Source organism: Dryobates pubescens, chromosome 28 (genome assembly GCF_014839835.1).
Source record: "Dryobates pubescens isolate bDryPub1 chromosome 28, bDryPub1.pri, whole genome shotgun sequence".
NCBI classification, from domain to species: domain Eukaryota; kingdom Metazoa; phylum Chordata; class Aves; order Piciformes; family Picidae; genus Dryobates; species Dryobates pubescens.
The window spans coordinates 11,609,862-11,634,269 of NC_071639.1; the positions used below are offsets into that span (position 1 = coordinate 11,609,862).

General features: G+C 44.7%; 1 protein-coding gene across 3 annotated transcripts in view; it reads right to left on the reverse strand.

Moving 5' to 3' along the window:
• Positions 1–24,408, reverse strand: part of SOBP (sine oculis binding protein homolog) — a 114,155-nt gene that overhangs the window by 67,824 nt on the left and 21,923 nt on the right. For all 3 annotated transcript variants that reach the window (XM_054174114.1, XM_054174113.1, XM_054174115.1), the window contains exon 4: positions 21,975–22,126. In XM_054174114.1, coding sequence (XP_054030089.1) covers positions 21,975–22,126 — 152 coding nt within the window. The remainder of the gene's footprint in view (positions 1–21,974; positions 22,127–24,408) is intronic.

Sequence of the window (24,408 nt, forward strand, 5' to 3'; positions counted from 1 at the left end):
TTGTACCCTTAAGTGGAATCGTTAAAAGCCCTGTCAGGCTGAGAGAGATGTGCTTTTCCCAGGTACTCCTGAAAGCCATTGAGTCCTATGCATCAATGCTATGGAGTTACTCTGCACCACTCCAAGCGTTTGTTTCTCTCCCCAAACAGAGCATCATTGTTCTTATTTAAAGAAATAACCCTCACAAAGCTGAAATAATTATTCAGCCCCAACAGCTCAGAGCAAGTGAAACAGTCTTTAGACAGCTGTCATGGCTCAGTCTTCCGGAAGCTTTGGTTTTAATGAAACTCATTAAGGAAAGAAATTAACAGAAATTAACGGGAAAATATCATAATTTGTCTTGTTTCAGAAAGCTTGAATGGAGACAAAAGGCTCTTTAACTTGACACATAATGTGACCAGTCAAAACTCTCTGTGTCACTGAGTCTCACACGTTTGAGTAAATAAGCCTGAAGTTGCCTGTGCTGCAGCTTCACAGTTTGGTGCAGTGAGATGAAAATGTGAAATGAGAATGCTCTGTCTTTGGGCACTAAGGAGCCTGTCTGCCAGCATCTGCACGCTGTGTGCTCGTACAAGCATGCCAGGATGTTCAAGGTAATGAATATGCTACCTGTAAATATCCTAGGGTAATGAAAGGTGAAGGGTAATAAACTCTCTGGAGAAAGGAACCATCTTATAGATAGTTCATGACAACTGCTCCTTTCTGCAGCACTCTTCGACAGAGGGGGGAAGAAAACCCACAACATTAGCTTTTCAGATACATGCCAGGTACCTCAGTTATCTCTGAGTCCCCATTCAGAAGCACAAAAAGGAACAAGTCATTGTGGCTTTTAATCTGAGGGGAACTGACAGAGGAGCATGCGGTGCTCTAAGCAGCTCAGAAAGGCAGAGATAGTAACATTGGCAGATCTTGGGTTAGTGTCCTCAGCCTCCCCTCTGGCACTCGCTGGCATCCTGGCCCTTGACTGAGCCTGCCACACCACTGCCTCATCCCAGCAGAGCCACGCACAGCCTCCCACAGTGTGGGATGGGCGTCTGCTCAGTCAGAGTGGCTGGGCTAAAATCCTGCCCTTCTGCAACCAGCTGAGCTTTACCTTTGACATTCAAAGCAGCTGGGACCTAGACCCCGGAGAGCTGTGAAAAGGAAAGGAGCAGACCATGCACTCAGGGCAGAGCTGGGGAGCAAAAGGGGCATGGAAATCCACAGACCACACGTACAAACAGTTCCCCACAGTCACTCTTTACTCCTCGCAAAGACAAGTTGTTGCTGCAGAAATGTGGGGGAAGCTAAGAATCCTTTGGAAGCACATAAATAAAAGCATTACCTATTTGACATTTGCCCTTTGCCTCCTGCAGTGGCAGTCAGCTCCAGAGTCATTCTGTTTTGCCATCATATTACAAATCTCCTGGCAATGCCAGAGGAGTACCAGGGACAGGTTACTATCACTTCCTAGCACAAGCAATATGTATAAACACTTCATAACAGACAACATAGTGCTTCTGGGGAAAACAGTCTAAGTTATGTGGAACTTAGAAACAGTTTTCTTATTATTCCTTGTGGAGTTCACAGTGTCAGTGATGTCTGGGAAGTGCCAGAATCCATGAGGGCAGATGCAGAAAGCAGGTAGGACAGACAGGAAGAGCCGAGGGAATAAGCAGAAGCTGGTGGCAGGAGGGAGAGGAGGGCAAAGGAAATAGAGGACTAATGAAAATGCTGCTGAGAAAAGTAGAAAGTGTTGAGCCTTCAGACAAAGGAATTTTGGAGAGACAGGCAACAGCAAAATGAATCCCACCCAGTTTACACAAGCCCTGAAAGATAACACAAGCTGTGGAGGATACGGCTTTGGAAACTGGGTCCTGTCCAAATGGCCTCAGAATGAGCTCTCTCTGTCTAAAGTGGAATCACCTGGACCTTCCTTTATCCCAGCTGAGTAGGAAATGTGCCCCCCCCTTGTAGTTAGATAATTCTCACCTGACCTTTATCCAAGATTGTAGACTGTTTCTAATCAAGAGTACCAGCAACATCCTTCAGACTAACAGGTCCATGCCAAAAGGCAATGGCTCACTTGTGAATGCAGCTGTTCCAAAGTAAATAGTTAACCTATTAAAATCACTCCAGCCAAACTGATGAGAATGACCAGAATTCAACCCCACAGCATACACAGCTAATGCTGTTTACAAGCTGGGGAAAGATGGTGAACTTGTACTTATTCTTTAAACTTTCTGAACCTCAGGATGTTGAGAAAAGCTATTGAAATATATCAAAAGGGAGAGTAACTCCTTACAGTCTCTCAGACTATTTGTTATATGCTTTTGCCTAGCAATGCCATCAGGACAGACTGGGATTAAATTAAACAAATCCTCTTGCAATGCAGGGAAATGTCTTGGTGGCCTCCAGGAGGTAATTCCTGCCCTAACTACCTCTATGTCAGAGTAATTTTAGGAATATAAATGTGTAGAGAGAGTTGAGTCCTGGATATGGAACCATTGTAGGTTCACCAACTTTTTCTCAGCTAGCAGCAAAAAGGAACCCCCCAGAATTCTCCTCCTCTCCCCTGTATTACCTTCTCCCTGACTCTGAGAGGGAGCTGCATGTCTCTTTCATTGGCACTCCTTCTCATGTGATGCTGCAGATTGCTTCCTTAGGCCTGAAGACTCTCTCATGTGTCCTCAACCACACCAAAAAAAAAGCTCACATAAATGATTCAGAAGTACACGTTTTCTCCATTCCTCCTGGTTAAAATCATGTCAGTCAAAAGCTAATCACTTTACTGCCACTCAGCTCACTCTTCTGACTTCAGCCTGCCTATCAACAGACCAAAGATGACCTGGCTTTCCCAGATGAGGATGTCTAGCTGCAGGCTCCATCACAGCTCCTGAGAGAGGAGCTGTTCACAACACCTTGGACAATGAAGTTGCTGTGATACAGCTCTTTACTCTTTGCTTCGCTATCGTGGGGAACAGAAAGCGTTCCACCAAAATACTTCTACTGTCTTGATTTGCTCTCATTTATCCTGGATGCAATTCACATGCACACATTCACAGGAGTTAGTTCAAAACTGTTTGCACTTCATCAATTTTCCTTGTATATCTTCCCTTTTTCTTATTCCAAGGAGGGCAAACATAATTTATTCACCTTTTTATAAAGGAAACTGGGATCCTGCTGAAGCCCTTTGCAAGCCCCCTACTGCCCCATATCTCCACAACTGAAACACTACATTCTTGACTCCCTAGCACTTCTCCTCTTTTGTAATTCCTAACTCTAATCTGTGTGCTCCAGGAGTGACCATCCCAGCAGAAAGCTCAGTGGCTGTACATGAGATGTGCCTCTATGAGCCCTCCAACTACTCAGTGAGGAGAATAGCTCCCACAGGACTGCTGTGTCCCCTGCTTTGGGAAAAGGTCAGCACATCTCTCCTACGTACTGACCTACTTCTGTCCCTGCTCTCTCATTTACAAATCCCACTCCAAGGATGACTGGGAAGGAGACCCATATATCTCCATCACCATTCACTCTTCCATAACACTTGGCTGAAAGAGCTCCCTGGGAAAAGTCAGGAATCCATACCAAGAAACTTGTATCAAGAACACAGAGCCCCTGTACAACAAAGCAAAATCTTTCTCTTCCTATGGAATCCTCAACAGAGCCACCTCAGCATTGCCATCACTTTGGCTGGTACAGAAGATCCTGCCCTTTGCTTTCAGATGTATTTATTTTATGTAGTATGGCAAGAAGCCACAGACAAAACTTTCCATTGCTCTAGCCTGAAAAACAAACAAACCAAAACCCCACACTTTTGCTTCTGTGCTATAAAGCAAGGAAAGCTCTGAGAGCTCAGTAGGCAGGTTTGTTGATGAAGTGCTTTAAATACGAAACAGAAAACATCCTCAAGATCTTTTTCCTGAGTGTATTTCTGGGGCAGCCTTCAGTTCTGGAAACAACAGCATGTGGCCTCTGCATCTGCAATCTCCAGACCAGATTTTCCACCAGTTTTACTTCACTTTTATAGAAACATAATTCAGTCCATTTCTCTGGGACTACTCCATCGTAAAGCTGGGTGATCCCATGGAGAATTTCTCTCTCAGAGTTCTTATTGTTACTTATTGCAAAAAAAAGCATGATCCAGCATTCCAGGAGAGGCAATTTTTCACTGGGTATTTACACACTGCAACAGCCCATGACAATGTACAAGTAAAACATGAGTAGAGTGGAACCACCCAGGGCACTGCTTTCATTTATGCCTGGAAATTTGTGAGTGCGTGTCCCGGCTGCAGGTGAGGTTGGTCAGCTGGGGATAACTGCTATTAAAATCACAGACCCACATTACAGAATCACAGAATCATTGAGGCTGGAATCAACTGAGATCATCAAGTCCAGCCTGTGACCTACACCTGGCAAGAGGCTTGCTTCACCTTGGGAAACGTGCTGCGACTTACTGGAGGCTCACTTTTGTCACTGGCATTGCTCTGGTGGACAAAGGCTTCGTTTCACGACTAGACCCTATCTCATAGCGGAGCATCTGTGCCTCAGCAGTGCCAAACACACACATCCTTCCTGATGGGCTAGTCAGAAGCAGCTCAGCCTGGCAAATGTGTTTGTGCAGGGCACTCCAGCAACACAGCACACGCAAAACCCGCTAGCTTCCTTCCATAATATTTGCAAATTCCACCACAGTTGATTATTTATACATTAACCCACAGACTGCATTTCTTCCAGCATATACCCATCCATTGTGGATGTAGTGTTGTTGCCACTTGCTCTGTTAGGCACAAATTAATGCATCAGAGCCATGTAATTTATGCATGCTACTTTGTCAAGTCTGTTTGTATGGAATCTGCTTTGGAGAGGCAAGCTGCTCTGTACTCTGGGGCCAGAAATAGCATTACATTTGCTTTGCTTTTCTGTTGTTGGTTTTTTGCCTCCCCACCCCCACCCCCTTTCCCCCCCCACCCCCCCTTTGGTGCCATAGATCAAGATAACTTCAGAGCAGTCACCAGCATATCTTGGATGAGATGGAAATTGCAGCATTCCATGTTTTATGCCATTTCAGGTAGAGATGATTTGTGTGCATGCAGAAGTATGAGGCTGATAGAACAGAAGAAAACCTTAGGTGACGTGGATATTCCCGGGATGCCATTGTCAGGGCAGCCAAAGGACCAAGGACAAAGGGCTGATTTACAGAGTTAGAATATGACTGTGCATTTCTAGGCTGTGGAAACGAGGGAGGAAACCAAAGTGCTGCCTTTCCCTGGAAGCAGTCTGACAAGGCAGACAGCTTGTTCCACTTAAACGCGCCCCACTGCAGTAACAGCATTACTCGGGAGATGAAGACACAACACCCAGCCTTCTTCCCAGCGCTTTACAATTCTCAGGTCAAGTGCTAATACATATTACAGAGCTCTCCCTGGCAAGTATTGTTAGAGCTGTCATTAAAGACCTCCAAAAGTCTTAGCTGTGCAATTGAAAATGTTTCCAAATCCTCTTATCCCAAACATAACAAATCTCGCTGTTGTTAAATCTGATGTTTTGTAAACTTGATACTGCTTGGCTTATTGAAAGGGCTGGAGAATGGTTTTGTGCAATAACACAGGTCTCCAGAAAAGGAATAATGCATCTCTGTGGCTAGGGAATAATGTGGATCTCTGGGAAGGGATTTACACAGATGGAGGGAAAAGGAAAAATCAGAGACCACCTCCAGTACAGTGTGAAGATGATTCGGGGATTAAAAGGCACACTAACGCTCCCCAATTACAGCTCCGCCTGGGTCACGCGCTCTGCATAGCAGAAAGAAGCAAGATGGCAGATACCCTGGGTTATTTTAATTAATTTAATCATGTGACTAATTGGTCTCTGCTGGGTTTCTGTGGTAACTGCTTCCTAAGTGCTGATGGGCAATTGTGTTAAATGTAGCTTGGAAACTGCACGTAGGGTGCAGTGCCTTCTAGAGAGCAAAGGGAATTGTACAGCTGTGCGGGGAAGGTGCTCCTGCTGGGGTGCTGATTATCTCCGAGCAGAATGTTTACAGCTGTACTGTCCTCCCTGCTCCTGGGCAAGCAGGCTTCCCCAAGGAACAGGCTTATTTGCAGAAAACCTGCTAGACTTTCTTCCTCTTGGGCGTGAAAGTCGATTTCCTGTAGGAATATGTGATGGCACATGTCCGCGGCACAGCGCGCGCCGCTTGGAGACAAAGGGAGAGCAGCTCCAGAGCCCTGCCTGCGACACTGCAGCCGCTCCTGCGTGCCCAGGGTGAGGCCCTGGCAACCAGAACAGTTCTTCTTAGCAGTGGCTGTGTTCGAGGGTAAATCCATTACTGAGCCCTAACACAAACAATGTGTGAAACTGTTGTTTTGGGGTTGTTTTTTCTCCCCCCCCAACTGCTCCTGCATCTCTTGCATTATTCATGAAATCCCTAAATCCACACGGGTCACAATTAGCATGGAGTACTGCAAAATGGCACAGAGCCGCCTTCCAAATTGGCAAACAAGAAAATGACTTGCAAAAGTCACCCTTTGCTTCACGGGTTGAATTGCAGGCGGCCACGAACAAGAAGTTGTCTCCCTGCTGGATCCGAACTCACAGCCGCTTCTCCCTCACATGATTAACGCAACGGTACGGGTGGAAAGATGATTAATCACAGCCACCTACATTCCAGTAATCACAACTGCACCTCTGAAATGACTGTTTAATGGGCTGGTAAGTTAAACCCCATTAAGGGCACAGAATAATAAAAACCCCAACTGAGAGTCCTCCTCGAAACCTTTCACCCCAAAAAGCAGCCGAAGAACACATCCAACAGACAACACAGGGTCACGCCACGGACACGGGACACGACACACAACAGTAAATGCCACACCTTGCCCTAAGCTTGCCAGTGAAAATGCAGATGCAGGTTAGGAGATGTTAGGAAGACAGCCAGAGAGAGGTTAAAAGTTTGGCAGTTGAATTGCAAAGGCTAGAAAGGCTTCACTTAATAAAGAAAGAGAAAGGATAAGGCAGAAACATAGAATGGTCCAGGCCAGAAGAGACCTCCAAAGGTCGTCCAGTCTGACCTCCCTGCAGTCAGCAAGGACATCCCCAACTAGATCAGGTTGCCCAGGGCCTCACCTTGAATATCTCCAGGGAAGGAGCCTCAACCAGAATGGTGAAGGAGGGAAAACCTGTGTTACCTCCCTGCCCTGGGCTATCTGCTCTGAGTGGGCAGAGCTGGGCTTTATTTTACTGAATGTAAATCAGCTTAAATTTAAAGTACCTTGTACAGCTTCATCAGCAAAAAGGGATGGTTGTAGACAAATATCTGATTCCTCATGCTTCCTGCTGGAATGCCACCATTGGCTGGTAGCTTGGGATTCAATTCTCATCCTCCTGACATCAGTGGAAATAGTGTCCCTGACACCAGCAAGACCAAAATCCCTCCTTTGTCTCAAACCTGGTGGTCAGTACCCCACTGAGCATTCTGTCCTGCAAGTTATATTGAGTTCTCTTCACTTTATATTGACATTTCAAACCCAAGTCCCAGGCTGAAGAAACAAAAAAAGCTCAAAATGACTACACTTGCAATCAGCTGTCTTTAGGAAACCAGATTTAGGAAACACCTCCCAAACTCTGCCACATGCTCTACTATTTCCAGTTGTCTTCTTTGAGAAAGTTAGATGTAGTGAAGGTGCTACACATTGCATTCTACACTGAAATGTGGAGATACAATGAATTAGAGTTCTATGTGATACCTTTCTAAAAACAGCCCTTACTACTCATGGATTCACAGAGTCATAGAATGATTTGGATTGGAAGGGACCTCAAAGATCAGCCAGTTCCAGCCCCCCTGCCAAGGGCAGGGACACCTTCCACTAGCCCAGGTTGCTCAGGGCTTCATCCAACCTGGCCTTGAACACCTCCAGGGAGGGGACATCCACAGCCTCCCTGGGCAACCTGTTCCAGTGTGTCCTCACCCTCACTGTCAAGAATTCCTTCCTAATCTCCAGTCTCAATCTGCCTTCCTCAAGCTTCATCCATTCACAACAAGCCCTTGTAAAACGTAGCTCCTTTCCAGCACTGGAAGGCTGCTAGAAGGTCTCCCTGGAGCCTCCTATGAGAGACTGAACACAACCTCACGTACAGCTTTGGTCTTTTAATAAAAAGTCTTCTTTCTATATTTCCATCAAGAGTAAATACAAGAAAACACTGACAGTTTCAAAATACTTCAAAAGAGCAGCATGGCAACACAGATCACTGCATTACAAACACTGACAATGTTCATGAGAGATCTGAGGATGCCTGAGAGTGAGACAACGCTTTTTCATTTAAATAATAATCATAAAAACCACTTTCCAGTGACACTGCAGCAAGCCTATGGCTTCTCCTGAGCCACTACGAACTAAACGGAGCTATTCCAGTTCCTACACGGGACCAAAAGTACAGCTGATGCAAGCAGCCCCCTTGACTTTGGTACAGCTATGCCTGCTTACACCAGTCTGTGTGTCTGACCAACCAAATGGGACATGTCACTTCAGCTTTGGATTCTGTCACGGAGCCCTTCACGCTTGCTGTGCCATCAGTGCAGCAGCTCTGATTAGGGAGATGAGTCTCGCCATGGTGATCAGCCCATTTGTTCATCTCATCTGGCAAATTGCAGCTGACAATAGCCAATACCTGAAGGAAGGAGTGAAAAATATCCTGTAATCTACGCAGTTCTAGGGTGCATCTGGGGCTTATGCTGGCAGCAATCTCTCTGATGAATGAGGTTTGGTTTCCGTTGCTCTTTTACTTGGCTCAGCTCTGCGTTTTGCTAATAATCATCACTTATCAAACCTATGCAACTCTACTATTGATTTTCAAGCCTAGTTCAACTTCTGCTCTGGACAGAGCACTCCTGATTATTTCACAGAATTACAGAATCCTACAATGGCTTAGGTTGGAAGGGACCTCAGAGATCATCTACTCCAACCTCCCCTGCCATGGGCAGGGACACTTCTCAACTAGACTCAGCTGCTCGAGGCCTCATCCAGCCTGACCTTGAACACCCTCAGGGAGGAGGCATCCACAACTTCCTTCAGCAGCCTGTTCCAGAGTCTCACCACCCTCAAAGCGAAGAACTACTTCCTAAGATCCAGTCTAAACCTACTCTCCTTCAGCTTCAAACCATTCTCTCTTGTCCTATTGCTACACACCCTTATGAAAAGTCCCAGTGGCTTTGAGCTCAGGTCTCTCGCTACCATTTGTGATAGTTCACTCCAAATATGGGCAGTGTAATTCTGGGCAGTGATGCTGCCTGCTGAATCTGAGTGTGCTCTCCCTGCATTCCTGCTGAAGTTGGAGACAGAAAATACACAGAGGATGCTGTATGTGCTCCCTCTGCCAGTGCTAGCTTTGGTATTTACCAGTGTTTGCTCATCCCAGCTTAGTCTGACCCAAGCAAAGCAGCTCACTTCAGGCCACAGTTCCAAGTGCTAACACATCAAAGTATTACACATCAAAACTGCAAAACATGAACTTCCTTCCAGCTTTCTCCTCCTCCACACTCTTGTATTCCCTAAATCATCTTTGACTCTGCTCCTGCCTTAACTCTGCCTGTTCAAACTCCCTCTTGCTGGTTTTTGCTCTCTCTATGTCTCAGCAACCATCCAACTATCTTTTCCAACACCCCCATGCTCCAGACCCTAGCTATGGTCATTTAACAGCCATCAATTCGGCACTGTTCAACTTACTGCCCTTATTCACCCCTCAACCTCAGACTCTCGTCCAGCTTCACTGATTCTACTAAGGTATTTCTTCTAAGATTTTCCCCCCCCTAGATATATTAACCTGCTTTTATCAAAATACAAGTAAGAGAGTTGTTGAGGGGTACAAAAATTATTTCTAATTCCTTCAGAGCACTGTTTTCTGTCCTGCATGGTAACTGCAACTCCTTCTGTTTTATTATCATCTGCAGACTTGGCAAACTTGCTCTCTGCTCTCTCTTGGAGATCATTAATGAAACATGAAACAAGACCAACCTCGCAGAAGTCCCTCTGGCACTTCTCTATCCACAACCTGATACGCTGCTCTTCATCAGCATCCTTTCCTTTACTCCTTGAGCCCATTTTCAAGCCACTTGACAGCGTTCATGTTCAGAATGATTCGAATGAATCTGAGGGTAAGATTTCATGGGATGCCATTTCAAGTGCTTTACTAAATTCCAAATCCATTAGAACTTCTAATTTGCCTCCCTCGGCTGATTCCAAGCCTCTCTGTGTGTACACAGTAGCTGTGTTTGCTTGGCAAAACCTCTGTATTCCTGTGCTCCTCCTCACCCATATGGTATAGCTGCAGGAAAATGGGGCTTTGCTTGAGTGGGTTTATGCATCAAAGCAGCTCAGTTTGGTTGAAAAACTCAACTTTTCCCTACAAAAAACGGTTTAATTTTTCCATAGCAAATTGAATTAAAAACCTTTTTTGTAGTGAACATCAAAACATTCCTCGGCATTACAAAGCAATGTTTTGTGTTGGCAGTTAACTCTGGTCCTCTGGAAAGCAATCAGTCTCTTCTTCAAATGTCCAGTGTCACAGGAAAACGTGGACTGAGGCATGCCGCTGTGCCAAACACGCGTTCACTGCTTCCGTGGAGGCCATCAATCTACCCACAGACAGCAAGCAACACATCAGAAACAATCAGCCTCACCCAGAAAATGTGATCTGGAGCCCAAATAAACTACATTCACCTCGATATCTTTGTCTAAAAGCTGTTATGCATTAAAAAAAAAAAACCCAAACCAAAACACCCCAAACCAACTCCCAGCTGCACTTCATCATGTTACAACCTGCCAGGTCATGCCTAACTGGCAGTGACTTTGTTCTATCGTTAAGGAAGTCAAATAAAAATTACTTAGGACCTCTCAGCTTCGTTTCCTGTGCTCAAGACTAAAGCAACCTTCTTAGATCTCTCTCCTTTTTTTTTAAACACCATACAAATGACTTCCAAATTTTCAGGAACAGTTGCTGGTTTTAATGATATATTGCAGATCCTTGTCAATATCTCTGCTGCTTCACACTTTTATTTCCTTAGGAACACTCAGCTGAGTACCATCTGCTCCTGGTGATTTACTGCTCTCAAGTTGCTGAAGTTGCTCCATAACTTCCTCCTAAGAGACTTCAGTTTCTGTTATGAGGCCACACTCTACGTTTCCTGCAAAGAGTGTCCTTGGAATAGGAATTTCCTCATCATCCTCTGGGATGAGGATGGACACTGAACAGTTAATTTCATTTTCCTGCCGTTGGACTTTTTCAGAAGGTGCTGGAGTCACAGCTGGGTGGCCCACAAGCACCAGGGACTTTCTGTTTGCTGCAGAGACACTTTCCCTACACCTTCTCCAGTGCCACGCAGGTATGCTTTTCAGACCATTTCCTTGCCCTTTTCTTCCTGCACTTTATCTCAGGGGCCTTTGGTTGTAAGTGACTTGACTGCTTCTTCAAGCTTGGGTTTTGCCTTAAAAAAGCCAAAGCACTTGGTATTGCTGGTACTGATGTGCCTGGGATCCCACTGACATTTCCACAGTTTAACAATCACACTTGCAATTTGGAAACCAGAAAAAAAACCCCAACAAACCAACAAAAAAAGCCTTTTTTCCCCTCTCTCACTGTGTGAAAAACCACAGGAACAGCAAGAAAACAGACCACAGGCAAAAGGATGAAACTGCCTATACACAGCATGCGGGCAGATACACCCAGGACCTGACCCGGGGCACATCACAAGCAACAGGACACCACCCCACCGATGCTGATGGCATCTGGATAGGGCCCAAAGGAAGCACACCACAAAGCAGGGCTTTGCCTCATCTTCCAGTTTCAGTGATCATAGGTGTTGTTTGGAACAGTCGTAGGTAACAAATTTTCCAATCAAAGTGTGATTTTGAAGTTGACAGAGTCCCTTGAAGCTTATGCACTTCTTCACTATGCCAGATTTACTCTCCCCTTTCTACTTTTTCCTTGCTCAGAGGTATACATACCATCTGTGCATCTAATATGGTGTTCTTAAATAGCCTCCAGAGTGATTCAATGCTGCTTTTTCTTCCCTTTTTTCTTTCAACTTTCTCTTGGTTAACCCTTTTGCTTGGTCTTTCAGAGCTCCTGGCCCTTCCTTTCTTTAGGGTGAAATTATCATCTCCTGACACAGAAGTCAAGAGTACAAAGACCTCTCCTTCTAGAGCCTTTGCATTAGACTAAAACTCAGTGGGCAGTTGCCTTATCAAGGCATCGATTTTGATACGTTGCTTCTGCAAATGGAGGCACGAGACTGAACCATTCCACAACAGCCAAAGTTGACCATTATTACCACCACACCATGAAATTATTCAAAACCTACCTCCTCATAAATATCTAAATGTCAGTGCTCTGTTCAAATCCCTAGCTTAAGCTTTTAAGGCTTTAATTTAGTTCTAGGAGCTTTCTTCCGCCTGATTTAGGAGCAGGGTGGCCGTGCCTGTGAAAGCCTAGGGCTAAATTAAAACTAATAAGAGAAATTGAGACTGAGTTGTTGCTTGATTTCTAACTCAGCAGGTCTCCCCTTTCATTTGGCAGTCCAAATTTCAGGGGAAGGAAGGGCCACAGGCACATGGGACACTGCACTGCTGCTTCCACCTATGCGAGACATGGGAAATCGCTGCCTTTGGCCAGCCCTTGACGGTCTCACACACTTCCCAGTGTAAACAGCACCGAGTTACCATACCTCACTGGAGATCCTTCCCCTCACAAAGCCCAGACAAGAGCCAGAGTCATGCTCTGCTCTGCTTTTCAAGTCAGTGGACAGCAATGGAGCCATGCCTCTCCATGCCCATCCCATCTGTGCCAGTGAAAGGAGCTGGCTCCTGCCTGAGCACCTCCACCAGCCCCTCCATGCAATGGAGGCAGAATCTCACCTCCTGCTTCTTTGGTAGGAGAATAAATAAACCAAGCCCTTCTGAAGTCACATGTGCAAGCACACACACCTCTCCCACCCCCAAAACCATCAGATACTTTATGACTGTTCCTGAAAATTATTAAACAGATGAGTACATTTACTTCAGGTACACATTTGCATCCAGGCTGACAACTTGCAACATATGTTTGCTTTCAGACCAATTTAAATTCAAACGTGTGAGTTGTAAATGCTCGGGGTTTTGACAGAGCACAACCCATCACTGAACTCAGCTGGCCAGCAAACCATCCTTTGTCATTACAGAAACCACTTTCTACAGCCTTTTTGCCTTATAAAACCCACTTTGCTCTTCCAGCAAGTCTAACATCAAGCACAGCTTGCTATATGGTGAGAAGCTGACTAACAAACAGTTCCTGGTAGTGGATTTTCCTGTTCATTCAACAGCTTGTAAGTTACATCCATTTGGCCTCTCCTAGCCTCATTTAGACTCAGGAGGCCAGAGTCAAGGTTAATGTGTGTAAGGGTTTCTTCAGTCTTCCCATAAACCAGCAAATGTTTGCCAAAAAGAAACCTAAAAAGGGATGAAACTTTCCTACCTGGGAGGAACCAAAGAAACATACAGTGAGATTTACTCCCCTGGTCTGATTTGGTTTCATCCTTTAACTTGCCCCAAGATTTGCATGCATGATGGAGAAGGAAGTCACCGCTTCGGGAGAGTGAGAGAGTAATTAAACACAGAGCATCAGCCGAGGAGAAAGCACAAACTCCACCGAGCTGCTGCCTCACCTGCGCGAAGTAACTCACCACTAGCAAAGTGTGACAGCCACACGTGCTCCCCAGAAAGCATGGGACTAGAAATGTCCTTCCATCTTCAGATGAGCCCCTCAGGTTTCCCACTGCTGCCTACCCTGGTTCCCTGCCTGGGCAGAATTTCACCCCATTAAACTATGTGTCTAGCTGTAATATTCCAGGGAATCACGGAATTGTTTGGGTTGGAAAAGCCCTCTAAGGTCATCAAGCCCAACCACTTACCTAACACCACTATGGCCCTTAAACTGTGTCTCAAGTGCCATGTCTACGTGGTTTTTTGAACACCTCCAGGGATGGTGATTCCAGCACCTCCCTGGGCAGCCTGTTCCAGCACCTGACCACTCTTTCAATAAAGAAACTTTCCCTGATATCCAACCTAAACCTTCCCTGGTGCAACGTGAGGCCACGTCTCTCACCCTATCGCTTGTTACTAGGGAGAAGTGACCAACCCCCAGCTCACTCCAACCTCCTCAGGCAGTTGTAGAGAGCAATGAAGTCTCCCTTCAGCCTCCTCTTCTCCAGACCAAACAATCCCAGCTCAAATGCAGCCTTTGAGGAGCGTGGATGGATGGTGTCATTCACAACATTGTTCCCAATCCAAACATATTTTTGGAAAGCCATATTTGCTTCATTTTGTTTTTCAAATAAAAATATATAGAGTGAAAAAAATACTCGTGCTCCTTGTTCAATATTTCCCTAAATTAATGAGCTGACTGATAAGTGAACAGATGCATTAAGGCAATAATTTATTCAAATGCCATGATATTTTTGAACAAACATATTATTTAATATGCATTTCATTATTTGCCCAGCTCCTATTAGTATTAATGATTGATGTGTTCATTGGGAGAGGGAAAAGTGGCATCAAATCTGTGCAAATTAGATTAACTTGGGAGATCTATCCTGAGTTTCCCTCAGAATAAAGGCTCTTCTCGACGCTCATCCTGTGATGGTCTTGTGAAGACAAAGCTGGAAAGTGCCTCATTTAGGCCAAGGCAGCATGGGCTAATCTACCATAACCTGAACTGAGACACTGAACAGAGGGGAGAGGAACATTTTGTTGAGCAAATTCCTGGCTCATGCAGGGTGAAGTCAAAAGGTGAACCCTTTGGTGCAGAGTTAGCACCATGTGTATTATATCTGCTCATTTTCTGCATGTGTCATTGTTATGCAACTAAATCCCTTAATCAAAAATCCCTTGGGAATAAAAAACCCATCCTGGACAGAAATCATGATAATAGAATCATACAATGGTCTGGGTTGGAAGGGACCTCCAGAGGTCATCCAGTCCAATCCCCTCTGCAGTCAGCAGGAGCATGGGGAGGGAGAGAGCCTCAACCACCTCCCTGGGAAACCCCTTCCTGTGTTCCACCACCCTCATGGTGCAGAACTTGTTCCTAACATCCGATCTAAATCTACTCGTCTCTAGTTTGAAACCATTGCCCCTCATCCTATCACTACAGGACACCTTGCCAAACCTTTCAACACTGCAAAACATTTTGTTTTCTCCTAGTGCCTCCCTCTCCCTTCCAAAAATTCATCCTAGGTGATTTAGGACCTCAGTAAAGCACCTTAGTAATCTTCAGAAAAACAGCTACTGATCATCTTTCTTCCTCTGTCACTCTAGTAGGCAGCAAGTTCTTCCACATCTCCGATATCAAGGTGTCACACACCTATCTAAATCCAAACCATTGCTCTAAGCTGCACATACCTAGTGCACAAAAGCCTTTAAAACATTTCTAGTCAAGTTCTCATGCAATGAGTGGTGTTTTGTTCTCACAGCTGTATGCCAACAACCCCTACTTCCGGCAAGAAGGAGAGATGCAATCACTGAAGCTGTCCAGAACTGGTGTGAGGACACCTGACATAAACTGGTCACTTTGTTTGACCCAAGAGGCAGCAGATTCTCAGGCTGCAGTTAGCATATTCATCTTGATCTAACCAAAGCAGGCAGAATGCAACACGACTGATGTAATGTGACACGGTGGTTAAAATTAGAAGGGAACACGCCTTTTAATTGGATTGGATACCTGCTAGCAATTCAGACAATGGGAATTTGATTCAAATTGATAGTATTAAATGGCAGCAGATGGACAGTAAAATGTCCATTGAGTTTGCAAAGTGACTGGTACACTGGGGTTGCCAGAGCCCTTCATTAAGTCATTGGTGGCATCAGTCAGGTGCTGATGCATTTCATCGTTAGCGATGTTAATCCGTTTCGCTTTGCCATGGGTGAGCAGTGAGATGCTCTGACTGATGGTCTCAGTAGGCCAATTTGGAATTTCATTTGCCTCTTCTAATCATGAAAAATCCTAGCTCTGGTTTAGGGAAGGAGTTTTATGAGATTTCTGGGTTCAGCATGCAGAAAGTAGAAAGGCCAGCTGACGACAGCTAGACAATGATGCCAGCTCTTCTCCTTTCCCACTGATCCCACCCATCTCTTTCACAGCTCAGCATTCGCTTGATATCTCACTGTCTGCTCCAAATTCTTAGTCACTGTCTGCAGCCTTCTACTCTCCACAAACTTCAAAAACATCCTCTGAGGGAGGATATTTTCCTTTCCCCTCCTTCTCCAGATAGTCCCTCAAAGACATTTGCGATTGTGCCCCTCTGCATACTCAGCGTCTCATCTGCATTCACTCATCAGCACTCCTTTACATCTCAACATAGCAATCATAGCTATGGAGCTGTTTGCCATCTTTTCCCCTTCTACCTTCAAGTGTTTGCAGGAAACCAAACCTTATTAACTGGCTGCTGTGGCAAACAGGGCTAGGCAGGCATGCAGATGTGCATACACACACAGAAGCACAGCTAGAGACACACACACACGTTCTCCACACACCCACGGCAGCAGAAGTGACTTTCTGAGCCATAGATTAAATCCCACTTCTCTATGGCTCTGCACAACCAAATGCAGATGATTTCACACCAAACAGGTAGGATACCTGCTCTGCACTGACCTTCCTGAACACCTAAAGAATTCAAATTAAATCTCTAGGAGAAAGAGTTTTGTTATTCAGCTTCCCAAGTGTTTCAAAAGTTATAATGGAAAGGGAGTCTCAAGGCAGAAGCAACAGCTAAACCTTTTGGGGGGTGGGGGTTTTTGTCAAGGGTATTAATTGCATCAAGTTGCCTTTTTTTCCCCCAAATTTCCATGAATGATGATCATTTTACAAATGAAATTTTGCAGGTGCATAAGAAAGAGAAGAAAGTAACACCTTGGGGTTTTTTTGCCACTACTCATTGACTTAACAGGGAGACTGTTAAATGTTTCTTATGCACTGCTAGGCTGCACAATTAAGCCTGAAATCAAGAGAACTTTCTCTGACAACCCTCAGGAATAATTCTGGGGAATAAGAGCTTCTGTTTACTCCCAGTTTTCAGTGTGTGTTGGTATACAACATGTCCAGATTAATCACACGGTGATATACATTAATTAACCAAAGAACCCTACTCAGGCAGGAGCACTGAGGCTTGATGATGTTGTGTGTGCACCTTAGCATCTTCAAACACAGGTTGGAAACGTGAGGAATTGTCTGATGCAGCAGAACTCAGGGCTAGCTAAATGCACACAACTCCTTACAGCCTCACTTGATTGTTCACATTCATTCTTGCTGGGCAGATGAGATAAAAGAGCATAACATGCAGCACCTGTCTGTGCTACCCACTCACACAGGGTGCTGCCCATCACTATCTTCTGCCGGGAGAAAGGAGCCATGGCTGTTTGCATCTTCTGCAGTTAAGCTGCAGTTTACTTTTACTTTTTGATTTATGCCTTTTTTTTTTTCTTTTTGCCTTTTTTTGTTGTTGTTGTTGTTGTTATTGGTATAAATGAAATTTGACTGCACTGTAAACAAACCCATCTATCATCTTTTTCCCCTGATTGGGAGGCAGTGTGAAATAGCAAACAAGGTCAAGTATAAAATACCGACTGACAACCCTGCAGTCACTTTGTCTCCGATGTCTTAGTCAAATCAAGCCCCTTATCCTTTCAAGTGTCTGTGAACAGAGCCTCTAACCCCTGTGAATTCAGTCCTCATTCTAGGTTTGGCTATTTGGTCACAATAAATTTGTTTTTCTGACCCATTGAGTCAATAAACTTCGCTTCAAAATGAATCTTTTTCAGGCTGCAAACCGACTGGATCCAATTACGAATCCAATTGTTCTCTTTAAACTTAATTTTCTGAAACTTGGTGGTCTGGTGCTTTTGGCCCTCATGTGCCTCTCTGGTGCTTAAATTTATATCTGTTGGCCTATAAAATTCAATCTCTAATGAAGGGAGCATCAGGACAGCTACAAATTTGAAACCTTCAGTTGCAAGCACTAGTGTGAAATGCTCGCTTTTACTGCAGCTCTTCCTTTTGTTTGGTATTTTTATGCACAACAGGTTACCATTATGCAGCAGCTGCTTCTGTGCATTTCACTGTGCATACAACACCAAACAGGGGCACAAAGGCAGACTGGAGTTATTTTTTGTTTGGTGGTGGCAGTATTTTAAAGTTTATTCTACATCAGACCTAGTCTAAATACTTCACCTAATATTTTTTTTGCCTAATGAGCTAAAATCTCCAATTCTGTCTTAATTTATGGTAATTTAGATCAAATGACACTCTGTGGGGAGCCCCATTTTAATTTCAAAACATACATATTTCTATTGTTGCAAGGCATGGCTGCTAATAGAGTCAATTCTAAATGCTGCAGGATAGCTGGGGCAAAAGTTGTTGTTTCTCCTGGGAAAAGGAACTCAAAATTGCACAAATCTTTTCGCTTACAGACTGCCCAACCCAACCACGGCTGTGTATGGAAGCACAGGGTGCAGGAGGTGCAGCTTCTGGAGCACAAACTCTGCTGGGACAAAGGGCAGGGAGGAGTGATGTGCACCTCTGACTGAACTGCTGGGGTTCTAACACTCCCAGGCCGGCAAAGCTCCATCTTATTGCAGTGCATTGCTGCTTCTGCTAAAGCTGCTGCAAGAGAGGGCTGGAAAGGAGTTAGAGGCTGGGAGCAGACAGTGTCTAGCTAACCTGGAGTTTTGTGGAGTACTTTTTTTTGTTGGAAATGAGAAGAAACTTCTCCATTGAAAGAGTTCTCAAACACTGGAACTGGCTACCCAGGGAGGTGGCTGAATCCCCACCCCGGAGGTGTTTAAAAGAGGCAGAGATGTGGTGCTGAGGGACACGAGTTAGCACCAGGCTTGGCAGAGTTAGAGAATGGTTGGACTCCATGATCTTAATGAAAGGTCTTTTCCAAAGAAAATGATTCTGTGATTCTATGAAGCTTTCTTCCAGCTGGGAATGTGTGGGCATGCATTGCTCCAGAGTGCATTTGCCCCGTGTATGGGAGATTTGTTATAAGGATGATGACAAAAGTCCTAATTCTGAACAGAGGCATTGGCATTCAGAGCTGGATCATTTGCAGCATTACTTAGTGTCATTTTGAGACATTAGTGATGACACTCTTTACTGTTTAAACAGTCCTATCATTTTAAGCAAGCGCTTATTACAGCACTTCTTATCTAGGGGAGGGAGGGAAGGCTGCTTAACATGATCCATTAGGAAATCCAAGCCTCACATGAAGTGACCACAAAGTCCTATCAGCTCCCAGAAGTGCTGCAGCTGGACATATTTAATGTAATGCAACACTGTATTGTGGTAGAGATCTGCTGTTTAAAACATACATAAGGTAGGTGAAACATGACTGGTTTACTCCTCTGGAAAATGAGTGTAGAGAGGCATAACTTCCCAAATAAATAAGCATTAGACTCCTGGGGAAGACAGGTACACTGCTGGGCTGGTAATAACAGATTAAAGGTCAGTGGTTACACTGAAACTATGGCAGCCTTGGTCCTTTGATCTCATTCCTCAAGACTCTGCTCTATCACTACCAGCTGAAGTGCAAACCAAGAAGCATTCCTGCTGAACTCCACTGCACCTGTCTGAATTTCACAGCAGCATTTCCTGAACATTCTGGCCCCTGAGCGTCTAATGCCATAAATCCACCTGCAAAGGGCAGCTCCAAATTTTCCCTGCTGGGGCAGACCCTGTTCAATTCCAGATTCCACAGGTGCAAAGAGGAAGAAAATTTGCTTCACTGGCTTGGCCTTGACGTGCAGCCAAAGCAGCAACCAACATGTTATCAATTAGATGTCATCTCCCCATATTTTGCCAAGTCCTCCCATATGACATTCTGTTAATTTGCAACCTTTTTAGTGAAGAGAAGGACATTTCACTGGGATATGATGGCACATGGAAAGAGTAGGAACATCTATTGGTGCAAAATCATGGATAGAGAGAGCTTTCTGGATGGATATTTTCTATGTAACTTTTTACCTTCCAGTTAGAAGTTAACAGAAGTGTAGGAAAGGGAACCAGGGGGGAAATGAGATGCTCTAATTCATCCTTTCTCATAATGTAAGGACAAGGAGGCCTCCAACAAAGCACACAGGTGATACATTTTAAGTCAGGGTAAAAAGGAAGTTTTTCCTACACAGCCTGACACTGCATTCATGGCCATAAACTCGTACTGAATCCCACCACTCCTGGGTTAGTGGAAGGCTGAAGCACACCTAGGCATTACATCACCACTACTTTCATTTAGTAAGGGATCTGGATCTCCTGTTTCAGGATCTAAGGTGTAGCTGAGAGAACCCACCATGAATCATAGAATAGCTTCATCTGGAAAAGACCTTTAAGATCACCGAGTTCAGCCATTCTCTAACTCTGCCAAGTCTGGTGCTAAGCCACAGCCCTCAGCACCTCATCTCTGCCTCTTTTAAACACAGGACACAGAGGACCACCGACCTAGGATCACTGGCAATGCCTCCATTGCTACCAACTGTCTTACTCATGTCAATTTGTGACTAAAAGTCACAGCAGTGTGATCTGGATCCTGTCACCCCAGAGTGTCTTACACACTGTGAGGCACGTTGAAGTGAACGTGCATACACCTGCACGCGTGCACACCTACATACACCCATGGGAACTGACTGTCTGATGAGGAGCACCTAAGGAGATGCATTTCCCTCCTCTACACCTCTTCTAGGTACAAAGGATGAACTATAATGGAATGGAATAGAGTAAACCAGGTTGGAATGTAAACACCACTCCTCAGAGAAGGCTCATGTGACACTGTCTTGCCTGTCTGCTTCACTGAACATGATGAGCTTCATTCTCCAAGACTGCCACTAAAATTCCACTCTACTGATTTTTGCAACCTAATTCTTCAGGCATTTTTTAAATATTATTTTTTTTTTGCTGTTGTTGTAGTTGGGTTTCTTGGCAGGACAATGTGACCCAAATTTATACAGGAGGGTAGTTTGCTCTAGCATTGCATCAAGAGTCGAGGATCCATAGGTATTTATTCGTTATAAAAGACCAGATTTGGAGACCTGAATTCAGCTTGAACTCGACAGGCTCTGAATGTTCATTTATACAACCAACATGCAAAAGGGTTTTATGAATAATGAGCATTTCTAGGCTCATAAAAGCTACCCAAAGGCTCACACTATTAAGCACTTTTTCAACAGCTACTTTTTTAACAAGTAAAAATGCTGGAGCGTTTTGTGGTTGTTTCTCTTTAAATGACATATCACACATTCTGCTGCAGAAAAACAGCTGCTGAAGTAACCTAGAGGGCATTTGCAGGCACTGTACTTCAGTGATTACAGCAATTTTTGTAGACATTCAGTGTGAGGACTGCATTCTAATTTTAGGCAGAGTTAAATTTAAATTGAGTGGGAGGGGTTTTCACGCTACTCTACAAGTTCTAACATTGGTCACCCCAAGCTAAACCTCGACTGTATAGTGTCTAAATTTATTAGTAATGACACACTTTGAAAGAATGAAACTAGAGCTCACTAGCAGCAGTGGGAAGATGTCCACTATTGTGATAGGACCTAGATTTTAGCCTTAGAAGAAGTTGCTCACTGGCCATGGGACTCGGTGACACAGCCCTCCTCTACTCTGTTTCCGTGATACTTCCTCTCTGTTCTGTGTCTGCAGCAAGAATCCTGAGATTCTTAGGTCAAACTGGGACACTGACATTAATGCTTATTATTATTTAAATTCCCTGACTGTCACAAAACCCAAGCATGGAGCTGAAGGAAACTGAAAGAAACGAGGTTAGTAAAGGGCTGACAGTCCAACAGACAATACAGATGGAAAGTGGAGGGACTAGGTGGAACAGAGAAAACAAAAGAAAAGAGCTTCTATTAGATGCTAAATGAGACCCAGGTTGGGCCTCTGTCTATGTAGGTTACATCTTTCCTTATTTCTCTTACCTTGTTTCTCTTGAAATATGCTCTTCGGCAAGCTGCAAAGCACTTCTCACTGCAGAAGCATTTCACTTCGCTTCCCATACTCAGGGAATAACGCTTGATTCCAACTTTCTGGCACCAGGCACACATTATTTGTACATTTGACACATCATCTTCTACAACAAAAATAGAAGAACAATGTTTACATGAGATGCAAACACCTTCTTCAGACATTTTCACACTTACTCTTACACACAACCAGTACCATCTCCTCTGATTTCTAACTTCCTCGCTGCCTGAGAGCAGAACTGTGCAAGCCTGTGATCACCAGCTTTGTCCTCAGGCAGCTGGTAACCTGTGCCAGCCAGGCTCAGCAGATTGGCAAAGCTTCTAAGATGGCTGGAAAAGATTATTAGCTGAAAAAATGGTGCATTGCTGAAAAGCTCTGGAAATCTCGAGAGCCTTTTAGCATGTTTAAGAGTGCACAACTCTTTATTAAACCAGTAACCAAGGCTAGAGGCTTAATGAGTATTGCTCCTTTGTTCTTGTTACTTACAGTCTGTTATAGTGAACCCCTGAGATGTTCTTCTCAGCAAGCTGGTGATGAAACACACCCAGAAGGTACTGCACCGAGGCAGGTCTCTAACAGGAGCCCTATTCTAAATACAAAGGAGCACAAAATGCCCTTTTTCCATGTTTAGAAAGAAGGATCAGTGTCCCAAATGGGGAGTTTTCAAGTGAATAGAGCAGTCACAGAAACGCAGACTTGAGCAAGATGGAAGCTGCAGCACTGTGGTAAAGTCTGATGGGTTACTTTCCAGCCATTATGCTCATCAGTCAAATTTTAATTCAGGCAGAGTTCCCCAGCCTCTTTCAAGCTCTTCTCCCATGTGTGTCACAAATGTGGCATGCAAGCTCTCTGCCATGTCAAAACCCACTGGGCGTATTGCTAAAGTGCTGGCAACATCTTTGTGTCATCCTCGTGAAGCCCAGAAAGCCAACATATCCCAGGCTGTATCAAAAGCAGGGTGACCAGCAGGACGAGGGAGGTGATTCTGCCCCCTCTGCTCTGCTCTCCTGACACCCCACTTGGAGCACTGTGTGCAGTTCTGGTGCCCCCAGAAGGACATCTGGTACACAAGAAGGACATCAAACTGCTGGAGTGGGTCCGGAAGAGGCCACAAAGATGATCAGAGGGCTGCAGTACCTCGCCTATGGGGGCAGGTGAGAGAGTTGGCACTGCTCATCCTGGAGAAGGCACCAAGGCCTTCCAGTACCAGAAAGGGGCTACAAGAAAGCTGGGAAGCTACATTTTACAAGGGCTTGTAGTGATAGGATGACAGGAAGTGGATTGAAGCTTGAGGAGGGGAGATTTAGACTGGAGATTAGGAAGAAATTCTTGAGAGTGAGGGTGGTGAGACACTGCGAGGGAGGTCGTGGGTGCCCTTTCCCTGGAGGGGTTCAAGGCCTCTGGTTGGATGAGGCCTTGAGCAACCTGGGCTAGGGGAAGCTGTCCTCGCCCACGGCAGGGGGTTGGGACTAGATGATCTTTAAGGTCCTTTCCAACCCAAACCATTCTATGAATCTGTGAATCACTCCCATCCCAGCTTCACAGACAGGGGCAGTGAATACTTAAGCCTCCAAAACAGATCAAGAAGGTTAAGCAGGAATCTTTCTGACTTAAAACTTAAGACTTCTTTGGTTCTTATGTCCAGTCTAGAATACAGAGTGACCTTTCAGCTACAGACAGCAGCCATTGTCTAGCTTCTGGGAAAACAAAAACCCCCAAAATCCCTGAAGACTAATTGTTGAAGCAGTTCCTGGTCCATGAGCTGTGGAGAATGCATAGCTCAGAGAGTCTGTCATGCAGCCATCCCATTTCCCTATAAAGGATTTGTTTTTGAAGCTACGCTGTCATCCTTCTGTAAAATTATTGGCAAACTAATTTTTAGCAGAGTGATTTGGCTCCTTTCCCTGACTATCATAACTCAGAACTACGTGCTGCCTTTGCTTCACCTTAACGGAATAAATACTGCCACTTTAATAACTTCTTCTTCTCTTTCCCCCCACCCCCACCCCCCTTCCCCTTCCACAAATTGTGTTATGATTTATAGCTACAAATAAAATTGTACAATGTAAAGTAATGACCTTTTAGTTTTAATCAGACTGTCTGCCTTTAAGCCTATATTTAAGCCTAAGTTATTACGCAGATTTGTGTTTAATGTATTTTACCACTCAGCCTTTAGAGGGGGATTTGCCAATATTCTAAATGCTTTTATATACTGAACACCAAGGGAAATCAAACCAATTTGGCTAGAATGATCACTAGCCCTCTATAGGATCAAGCAGCCTGCCCTTGAGCTGGTTGTCTCTGGGCCAGTCTTGGCTAGGATGCTACCTACTCTAGCACAGCCCAAGAGCTCTTCCCTCTGTTTGTATCCTGAGCCATTTGAAGTCC